The sequence below is a fragment of the Seriola dumerili genome, unplaced genomic scaffold (genome assembly GCF_002260705.1).
Source record: "Seriola dumerili isolate Sdu_G_001 unplaced genomic scaffold, Sdu_1.0 BDQW01000388.1, whole genome shotgun sequence".
Taxonomy (NCBI): Eukaryota; Metazoa; Chordata; class Actinopteri; order Carangiformes; family Carangidae; genus Seriola; species Seriola dumerili.
The window spans coordinates 35727-46933 of NW_019174643.1; the positions used below are offsets into that span (position 1 = coordinate 35727).

General features: G+C 39.4%; 1 protein-coding gene across 1 annotated transcript; it reads right to left on the reverse strand.

The window, feature by feature from the left end:
* Window positions 1–237: 237 nt before the first annotated feature.
* On the reverse strand, window positions 238–8570 carry mus81 (MUS81 structure-specific endonuclease subunit). The gene is made up of 17 exons (XM_022761166.1): window positions 8533–8570; window positions 8110–8301; window positions 6918–7047; window positions 6436–6521; window positions 5617–5748; window positions 5433–5513; window positions 5214–5302; window positions 4603–4815; window positions 4358–4501; window positions 4143–4270; window positions 3943–4055; window positions 3306–3425; window positions 2720–2815; window positions 2088–2216; window positions 1748–1851; window positions 1211–1294; window positions 238–544 (listed from the first exon to the last, which is right to left on the reverse strand). Exons 2-17 carry the CDS (start codon window positions 8248–8250, stop codon window positions 478–480), a joined length of 1857 nt encoding a protein of 618 aa, XP_022616887.1. The 5' UTR covers window positions 8251–8301; window positions 8533–8570; the 3' UTR covers window positions 238–477.
* Between the last annotated feature and the right edge of the window lie 2637 nt (window positions 8571–11207).

Sequence of the window (11207 nt, forward strand, 5' to 3'; positions counted from 1 at the left end):
CAAATTCTCACATTTGAGAAGCTCAAACCAGAAACAGTTACTGGTAGTTCAATCTATTTTGGGGATTTATCAAAAATTTTAACACCTGCTGGGAAACAAATCTAGCTTTAGATCACCAGACTAGTGTTACAGTCAATACAGTTCAGTCAGAACTGAAAAATAGTCCAATAGACTGATTAAAACAGAAACAGAATATTATCCAAAATAAACTTTATTGATGCAGTAACAGGACACGTTTGTGAAATTCTTCATACAAGTTTTCATTAGGAATATTTTAAAGTAAGTAAATATAGCAGCATCTTTACATTTACATAAACACATAGAAAACCATCCTCGGAGTTATTCTGTTCAAGTAAATGAGGAACTGAAAATTAATGACATTACATCACATTACAGGGTGAGTGAGCTTGAGTTTACATCCATCTTTGAGACAGAAAATATGTGAATGAGTGAAACAAAGTATTCACGTGACTGTGTTTATGACAGCGCTCCTTGTGTACAGTACAGCTGATAAACTGTTCTGCTCAGAGCTGGGCCCAGGTTTCTGAAAAACAAAAGAAAAGAAAACATTAACTATTTGCATTTACTCCTGTTACTGTCACCATGTAGCTCATGTAGTTATTTTATCTTATTTGGCAGGTTTTGTTGGGTGTAGACAGAGTTTCATAAGGTGCAAAAGATCCTTTAACTGAAGTTACACTGGACTGGCTGTCACCGGTGCGGACGCATAAAAAAAACAAAAAAAAAACAAACAAACATGCAAATAGACAAAAACACAAAACACAAACACGCTGCAAGTAGCACAGACGACAAAGGAAGTGTTTCCAGGCGACACTAAAAAGTGATGATAATATACATGTTATAATACATGTATCCCTGCACACCTCTTGTTCAACGCTTGGTGACTTTTGAAGTCAGACGCATTGAACAACAAGGGCGTTTGTGTATTTGGTCGTGTTTTTTGGATTTGCAGCTTATTTGTTGTCAAGTTTGTTTGTGTTTTGTCTATTTACATGTTTTATTAAGTTGCAATGCTTTGACTTCTCAGGGCCACTGCAGACGAGTCTGTTCATAACATAAAAGGTGTATTTTGTGATTTAATTTTTCAGTGAAGTGATATTGTGTCTTTCTTTTGACCTTTTAACAAGAATTGCTACATGAACATCTGGACCAGAAAACTATGACTCAAACGGCTGTAAACTCCACAAACCTTTTCAGCTTCCCGTATCGGATGGAAGAGAGGAGTTTCTCTTTCTCTGCTTCGCTTGCACACTGTTCGTAGGCGGCCAGAAGACTGAGATGGAGAGACAAGAGACACAGAAAGACGAAAAATAAAATAATCTCTTACAGCAGTTTGAGGCCATGGTGCTCATTAATTTTATTCTTTTCTTAACAGTGTGTTGAACAGATGTTTTTTTTTTTACCCTTGGGTGTTTATTTTCTTGTCCAAGTTCTACTGAAGTAACACAATCTCTTGTGAATGGGAAGTATGAGGGATATAAAACACAATCTGCATTTCAGAGTTTGGGGATTTTGTAGCTCTGAGTCATGTTTGGTGCTACAGTCTCAGTTCTGCCGTTTCTACATCATCCGTCAAAATGTGAGTTTCTGAAGATGCTGCAAGTTCTTTTTCTATTTCATCTAAATAAATCTGTTTAGCAGAATCACTTCCTGTGGCACCAGAGGAAAGAGTAAACACACCTGGTGAGTGAGTGAGTGAGTGAAATGTGTATAATATGTGAGTTACCTGTGTGGAGTGCTGTATTGCTCCAGTATGGCTGCTGCCTTGTCTCCAGACAAACCGCTGATCTGCATCAGCTGTCGGGCGAACACTTCTCTCACTGTCTGACACTAGAGGGCAAAAGAGGGACACAGGGATTCAAACATTCACAAGCACACCTGTAACAAAAGGCAACGCTGCATTTACACAAAATAAAAATGTTTAAGGTCACAAAGTCACTTTATTCAAAAAAGAAGAGTTTCTGTTTCTGAAGAGTGTTTCTGTTTTAAGTGCAATTTTAAAGTGTGGGTTAAAACAGGTGAATGGAAATGTACTCAGTGAGGGTTTATACACACAACACACACACCTTGTTTTTGACTGCACCATAGTTGAACTCTGCAAAAGAAATGAGAGCGCAGGAGGGGATCCCTCTCTCCTCTTCATCACTCCCTTCATCACCCTCCAGCTGTCTGGAGCGACAGATCAGCGTACGGTTCTGAGAGAAAGTGTGAAGCACAGGTCACAGTTAGGGAGGAGGTGAGTCGGAGAGTCAGCAGCTCTTTAGCTCTAGACAGATATATTCCACAGAGCTGCATTATTGTCCAAAAAATAGGATGACATGTTCCCTCATCACCATGAACACACACACACACTGTCGTTTATTTCGATTAAATCTCATACACGCTGTCCTGCTGCTGTAAAATACTCACTAGAGCACAAAATGTGGATTACTCCGCAGCAGAAAATAGTCCCCAACAAATACATTTTTTTTCTTATTCAGCCTTTCTAAAAAAGAGATAATTATAGATTATCGTCTTCAGTTGGCTCGTGGTTGAATGCCACATTTACGGTGGTAGGCATGGCAACAACAGCAGCTCATCTTTTAAGACAGGACAAATTACTAACTCTTTTTAGAGACATGACGCTTGTGTGTGTGTGTGTGTGTGTGTGTGTGTGTGTGTGTGTGTGTGTGTGTGTGTGTGTGTGTGTGTGTCTCACCTGGTACAGTTTAGTCAGGTATCGAGTCATGACAGTGAGGTAGGCGGCAGATTCCCTCACATCCTGGACCCTCTTCACAAAGAAGCCGTCAACCACCTGTCACACACACACACACACACACAAAATCAATTACACAAAAATACATCCACAAACCATCAACAGTCCCTTTTTTAATGAGGGTGAAATATATCAAATACATAAAACCTATAATAATTTATAATCACAAATGTGTCTATTCCAGTTGTTGTCATTATCAATTCATTTTACAATCATTTTTTCTGTGAATCGTTTTATCAATAAAAATTGTCAGGTATAATTTCCCAAAGATCAAGGTGATGTTTTAAAGTGTCGTTTCGTTCAATGAACTCTCCAAAATCCAAATAAATTCAGTTTACCATCATGTGACAAAGAAAAAAAAGCTGCTTATTCACTGATTAAAATAGCTGCAGATTCATTTTGCTGCTGATTGATTAACTGAGTAATCGCTGCAGCTCTAATTCTAATATCTGCGTTAACAAGTATTGTTCAATACTGTCCCGTGTATGGATCAGGCTCTAGTCCAGTCCACAGTAAACTGTGTGCTCACCTGTGTGTTGACGATGGCCTGCTGCAGCGTGGCTTCAGGTAAACTCAGGTGGGAGGCCGCCGTCCCACACTCCTCTACCAGGTAGACGGGCCGACGAAGACCACACCTCTTCAGTCGAAACTGATGGGAGGGAAGAGTGGGAGAGAGGAAGAGTTCAAAAAGTACAAAAAGCAAATGTTTCCTGGTTACAGCGCCTTAAATCTGGGGCTGAAATCTATTATTTTCATTGTCAGTAAATCTGCAGATTATTTTCTTGATAAATAGATGAGCTGTTGGAGCCATTAACTGTCCAAAAAATAAATATCACAGCTTCCCAGAGGTGTTGGTGACATCTTCAAATCTTATATTTTGTCTGAACAAGAAGCAGGTATTTGATATTTTTGCTGAATCAACAATTAATCAATTATCAAAATAGGTGAATTTCTGTTGATCAACAAATTGTTAAACTGGTACAATTTTTTTTGTCCATTTCATCACTATTAGATTTTGGGGTTCATTGACTGTTGGTTGGAAAAAAGAAGCACATGCTCCTTGTAACTTATAATTTTTCATTATTGTTTATGCTCCAATAGAGAAATCTAATCCAATAAATAACCGCAGCTTTACTGACAAGGAAAAATATGCACAACACACCGACCTTCTGTTCCCTGAAGCGTCCATCGATGATGCTGCCACACAGGTCGTCCATCCTCTTCCTCTCGATGATGTAATCGAGGACCAGCTCCCTGCCCGCGGGGGCTCGCAGCTGACCTGCGGAGTGAGATTATAATCCGTCTGTTCACTCGCTTTCCCCTCTGGTTTTGTCTCCCCATGTGTGTGTGTGCGTGTCTGCGTTACCTGGAACAGGTGCCATCTTTTCCCGAGCCACCCACAGGAAGTCTCCGACATTTAGTTTCCTGACATCGAAGTTCACTCCGTTTCTCTGGAGCTCTTTGACCAGCTCCTGCTTACGGTGATGGCTGCCGCTGCACGACAAGCGGATCAACACGTCATGAAATGTGTACACGCACTGACAGAAACCTTCAGGACGAGCACACAGGCAGCTCTCTTACCCAGTGGTCTCGATGAAGTCAACACACAGTATAATTTCATAGCTTCCAGGGAGAAGACATCCTCCATTCGCCTTTCTGCTTGTCGCCTGTGAATCCAAACCCACCACATCCACCTCCCTCCCTGGCTGGGAGACGCAGGTCGGCCTCTTTGTGGAGCTGTGGAGAAGGAGTGATTTGTGTTTGTGTTTTTTCTAGCAGGAAAACAAACACGACATGAAGACTCCATTTATTTAGTGTCCACTCACTGGATTCTCTCCTCCTCCTTCTCCTTCTCTTCTTCTTCTTCATCATCGCTGCCAGTAAGATCCACAACCCCAGGACCGCCCTCCTCGTCCTCCTCCACCTCCTCTCCTTCGCTCCTGACCTCCACTCTGTCCCCCACTGGCTTGTCTTTAGTCCCTTGCTCTGCTGACTCCAGCCGCTCAGCCAAAGACAGACCCTCTTCAGTCAGAGAATACCTGAGAGACAGAGCAGTTATGATTTCAGTCCATCATGTCTTTTCGTTATTTATTTACTTCCTGATTAAATAAAAGTATAAATTGGTGGTGTAAGCAAGTGTCGCAGCAGTGGTGGTATCGGTTCACAGTGCAGCCAAACAAACTCATTGTTTTAATGATGTTTTGATTTTAAGGTTAATTTTTGATGAACAACCCCAGTCAGTTACTGTTTCACAATAAAAGGAACCCCGTGTTTCACAACTTAGATGCTTTTAATATGAAGCAGTAAAACACCCTGCAAAATCTTATATATGTTGTATAACCCAAATTAGGTGAATCAGTCCGTCGGCTTCTGCTGGAAAACAAGCAGGTTTTTATCTCAATATAAACAAAAACAAATGCATGCACTTCCTGTGTACCTGGCAGGATTGTGCGTCTTGATCACCAGGTTCCTCTGGATCAGAGTGCTGACTGAAGACCAGGCCGTGTACTTACTGCCCAGATCTGGCTACAGCCAGACAGACAAGATGAAGTCGGGAAACAGAGAGAAGATACAGGCAGGAAGATTAATACCAGGAATTAACATGAGCAAACTGGTCGGTCGGGATTGTCGTGTTGTAAAAAAATATTTGACTTACTACACTAAAAGATTTGTCACAGAGAAGCTGAGCTTCATCTTGTAGTTCCAGCTTAAACATGTAACCTTTACTACCCGGGATCTGCAGAGAAAGATGATGATGATGATGATGATGATGATACAGAGTGACGCCACGGTGTAATACTACTAATATTTTTACTAAGTCTGATGTGCAGAGGTGATACCTGTGACTGTCTGTAAAGGGTGAGCAGTACAGCATAACCCCCAGACCTCTTCTGAGGCATGTACTCCCTCTTCTTCTTCCTCCCTCCTCCTCCTCCTCCTTTGTCCTTCCCTCGATCCCCTGCAGCATTCTTCTACAAAGAATGATGGATCACAGAGGAAAAGATCAATCACAGCTCAGTGAAGTATCCACACTGATCACATCCATTTCACTTCATCACTTCTTACTGGATGAAACGACAGAAAATGAAAATTCGACATTTCCTCGTCATAAAAGCTTTTATATTTACCACATTTACTCTTGGATTAGAAACCGATTCTTTAAACATCACCCTCGGCCATATTAGGAATTAAATGTTGCAAAACCTGTTTTGCATTTTCCATAAACTATCACAGGAGTGGAGGAACAAACAACCACACAGTCAGATTTATAGCTGTCCTCCTTCACTTAAAAACAATCATTCATTCATTCGTCATCATTATTTGACTGTTTTTACTGAAGTAAATAAACAGTAAATGTCTCTGCCAGTTTGGTCATCACATCCAGAAAGTTTATACTCTTATGAAGACCTGTCAGATTTTTTAATTGTCATGAAAAAGCAACATAACTAATAAAGGTTTTTTTATTAAATCCTCTACTCAAGAGTTCCCGCCTCTATTTTACACCTGTTTCAGGTATTTAGTCAAAACATATTGTTTTGGTTCGACTCTGACAAACTCACAGCTTCTGAGGAATTGAATTATCCCTATGAATTTCTCTGTGTAGAAACTATGATGTGTGTGTTGGTGTGTCTTTACACGGCCCGCACTCCCTTTATTACCTGTCTGGATGGAGCCAGGCTGTTGTTGTCTGGTCTGCCAGCAGGAGGCGCTCCTTTAGGGAGCGAGTGAATAGGAGCGTCTGGACCTGGAGCAGAGGTGAAGAGAAGAAAAAAAGTGGAGACAGAGGAAATAAAGAAGCTGCACATGTAAACTGATGACAGAAAGTCTTATACTGTAAAATAAAATAAACTTCCCTCCATCCACCTCCTTCTTGACGGCTCATTCTGTGGTTTATGTAGTTTGATAATTATATTTCTATCTCTTCCTTCTACATTCCCTCCTGTCTGAACATACTCATAGATAAATAAAGGAACACCAAAGCACATACCATCTTTTTCAAAACATTGTTGTTTCCTTCTTTATTCTTTTAAAATATATAGTTTTACTTACATGGTAATAAAATTACAACATCCTCGGCACCTGGCAATCTCACTTGATGCAAACATCAATTACTCCATCCATCCCTTCATCTGTTTCTCACCCTTCTCTCTGAGGTGTCGTTGCAGTTTTTCATCCAGTATTTTACAGATCCCGTCTCCAAAGTTTTGGAGGATCTTTGCCTCTTTGGCGTTTTGTAGCGGTAGTGGATACTTGTTCAAAGAGCTGATGGCCTGATGAATGACAGAAACACAGACGCACACAATTATTTTCAAGACATTTCGAATATATTTCGTGAATGATCGAGTCATTTCTGTGCAGGAAGTTTCTAGACTTTCCAAACATATTAACTGTTAGCTGTCTACTTCATTATTTTACACCAATTTACAAAATATGAACAAAAATATGTGGAAGTCTGAAAATTACACCCATATGTGACTGTTGATGTGAGCATCTCAATCCAAAACCATGAGCACTGGCAAAGCTTTCCACCAGATCTTAAAACCTAGCTGCAATGATTTGATCCAGTGCAGCCGCAATGATGATGTTGGATGATAATGTCTGGCTCATAGTCTGTAATTAAGTTTATCTCAACGATGTAGGTTGGGTTTGGGGATTCGTGCGCTCTGTCAGTCTGTTTTTGGCTGCCGGGGGTGGAACCTGATGTGGTTTTCTGCTGTTGTGGCCCATCTGCCTCAAGGTTGAACGACACGTTTCTGCTCACCACAGTTGTAAAGAGTGGTTATCTGAGTTACTGTTAGCCTTTCTGTTAACTCCAACCAGTCTGTCCAAGCGTCTCTCTCTGCAGATCTGTCGCTCACTGGATGTTTATTGTTTTTTTTTTGTTTTTTTTGCACCATTCTGAGTAAACGCTATTGTGAGTGTGAATCCCAGTTTCAGAAACACTCAAACCAGCCGGTCTGACACTAACAATCAAACCACGGTCTAAAGCCACTGTCACATTTTTTGCCCCCATTCTGATGTTTGATGTGAACATTAACTGAAGTTCCTGAACTGTGTCTGCAGGATTTTATACATTGCACTGTTGCCATGCGGACTACTGGATGATTGTAAGAATAAACAGGTGCACAGGTGTTCATCTGTTGCATTAAGATTTCACCTTTTGAGACAAATAAACTAAAAACAAAGAAAGTCCACATGGGGTGTCCACATACTTTTGGCCATGTAGTGTTTCTTTTCTTTTTACTTTAGCTTTTCAGATGTAATGAGGATCAGAGCTGCTTCCTGCTCAGTAAGAAGTTAGGGTTATGAAGTGAGCAGATCGTCCTCCTCACCTTTTGATAGGTGTACTGGATCTTCAGCCCCTTCTCTTTCGCCTCGTCCCGGAGCTCGGTGAGCCACTTGAGGAACAGCGGGTTCGGGCAGGAGGGCAGGGCACGTTTCCGACCCAACCGGACCGGCTCCGAAGCTGGCATCCCTTTGGGTCTGACAGGAGACGGACGACGGGATAAACCCCAGCTGCTGCACTACGACACGTTAAACTACATTTAGCCGAGTTGGTGCAAACAACACAAACATATCCTGCGACTTTAGCTAACTAACGCTAGCGTTAGCTGACAACAACTAGCAATTTGCCCGGTGTGAGAGTTTTCACCAACAAGACATAAAGTTTAAAAGTAGACAACAACATGTTGTAGAAGGTTTAAGCAAAGAAAAGAGTAGAAGAAGTCGTGTTTGTGCCTGGAAATTGGGCTCACCTGTTAGTTGAGAAGCTGCAGCTGCTGCTGGCGCCTTGTATTCAAACACACTGCGCATGTCCTTTTTGACACCAGTCACATGACCGGAAGTAGAACGTGACGTCACAAATGAGTTACCAAAAGGTAAATATAGAGGTGAGCAAACGCTTAAATTAGTAAATAAATGAATAGAAAGATACGAAAAATGTTATGAGTATAAAAAAAATAATAATAATGAAGACTGAATAAAGAAATTAATAAATACTGTATTATATTAAAGCCAATTGGTATTTCTAAATTTTATTTTAAAATTTTATTTGCAAAAGTAACCAAACAATAAAACACATAAATAGAAATGCAACTAACATTTATTGTCATTATAAATTGAATTAAATTTAATTCCTTATTTTATCTATTCAGTCATTCAATTTACTTTAATGTAAATCCTGGAAAAGCAGCAAACCCTTACATTTGTGAGTCTTTAGCCACAAAATGTTTGGCATTTTTTGCTTGAAAAGAAAGGGAATTTAATGATTAATGAATCATCAAAATAGCTGTAGAATTATTTTCTGTGAATCAATCAATCAACTAATTATTGATGGACTCTAGCATTAATTGTAATGAATTAGATATAAATAAAGGCTTTAAATACATTTGCAGTTATTTTGTTAGTATTATTTTGTAATTTACTGCAAGTAGGCTGATAGTAGTAGCAGAAGTCGTATTAAGGGCCTTGCTCAACAGCACCACAACAGTGTTGATGAGGGTTGGTAAGTGCTGCTTTTTTCACTTTTCCCACCCAGAACCCAAATTGCCTTTTAACACCGACTAAAAAGAAATAAATAAAATGTTAAAAATGAATTAAAAATGCAACATGCACAACTCTTCTGCCATGACAAATATGATGCTATACACAAGATGGATTTTGTGAATAAACAAATGACTTTCACCTCTCTTCAATGGGCGTCAGCTGACTTTAAAGACCGTTATGTGGTTGTCACCTGAATCCGCCTCTATGTATCCGCAGGCCGAAGGCTGTTTGCTGGAATCCTCCGACAAGACCCGACAGAGACCAGGAATCCAACCTCACCCTCCCAGCCACATCCTCTCCTTCTCTCTCTCTCTCTGTCTTTCAGCTCACACAGTCAAGAGCTTGGGGGGGGAGTAGAATAATTAGCGCATAACAGCCATCATTTGTGGACTCACACACTGGGTGAAGAGGCAGTGTAAAGCTTTATTAACTTACACTTTTATATTCAAATAAAACCAGGTTGTTTAATGTTGTGAAATGAGGCCAAAGGAAACACTTTTGTCATTCACACAGGAAACAGAAACCCACAAAAAGTAATTCTATACCGCAAGCAACTGGCTTAAATATGATATGTCAAAACTCTACTAAGTAGTATTTATTATTCGGAAGTGTTTTCACCAACTTACTGACAAAAAGTAGTAGTAGTGTGACATATGTAAACACGTGGATTTACAGCTGTAATGCCAAGAATTCCTTTTGTGCCTTCAGCAACGTCTTCACACATCTTGCTGTAACCTGTAAATATATTAAATTCTTTTTTGATTACATCCTTTATTACCTTTCATATATCACTTGCGGTGCTTTTTTCCTCGCAGGTCTCAACTGAATATTAGACTTCAAACGTTTTTTTTTGTTTTTTTATTATTTTACAAGAAAACATTAGAAACAGATTATATACTGTAATAGCTAAATCCAGTAAACAGATTCATATTACTGACTCATACTGTCAGGGTATAAATAGACGGTTATTTGTCAGACAAAGGAAATATGCGCACGCACAAACAAACACATAGGTTTATGATCGTCCTCAACAGCTTCATTCTCGTAAACTGTCGACCTTTATCACTGAAATAAAACAGGATTTTAATGACGGACAAGTTCCAGTTTGGTGATTTTAGAAATTCACCAACTGATTTGATCAATTTGGAATTTAACTGAACCTAAAGTTTGTAAATCAAAGTCTCTGAATGCTTAATGAGACGCTGAGTTAGTTTGCATCTGTGCATTTTAACAAAACATAACAAATCAAATCTTGGCAATCTGCATGAGTGGTGACAGATTTACTGCTGCATGCACTTGTCAATGTAAGGATATACTGCACATGCAATTAGAAGGCAGGGCCTTTATGTTCTACAGTGGTACAGACTGCATTTTTTAAAAGTCAGACAAGTCTGACACGTCTGACAAGTTTGTGTGATTAAGTGATCTTTGAATGTTGGCCCATATGAGAATTGAACTTTAATATCTTTATTATTTTACCATCCAAAAACAAACATTAATATTTAGTTGCAGGGGTGTCCATAACAATGCATGAATGAAGGAATGTGCGTCTATGTCTGTTGTCTCTAAACCTCTTTTTCTTTAAACCCTATATATATATATATATATATATATATATATACTGTATATATACTGTATATAATTAGCTGTAGTAAAGCATTTCACAACAGATTCATCCATTATGAGGTTTTCACTATTCTAGAAAAAACAGTTATGGTCTTTAGCGTTTAAGTCGTCTTCTCATTGTCTGCCTGGTTGTGTATCTTAATGCATATTTAAATGCATTTAAATATGAACTCTGATCGCTGTTTATATAAACACACGTCCACTTGTTGGTATGAATACAAATCTGAATGTATTTAAATCGCTGAAAATGAGTATTTCT

Bases quoted from the DNA above. Each gene is read 5' to 3' on its own strand.
- mus81 (XM_022761166.1), bottom strand. From the start codon at position 8,250: ATGCCAGCTTCGGAGCCGGTCCGGTTGGGTCGGAAACGTGCCCTGCCC. The intron at 4,502-4,602 runs GTGAGTGGACAC...CTCCACAAAGAG, and splicing joins AAGGAGGAGGAGAGAATCCA to GCCGACCTGCGTCTCCCAGC. The intron at 1,295-1,747 runs GTAACTCACATA...TCTCCATCTCAG, and splicing joins CAATACAGCACTCCACACAG to TCTTCTGGCCGCCTACGAAC.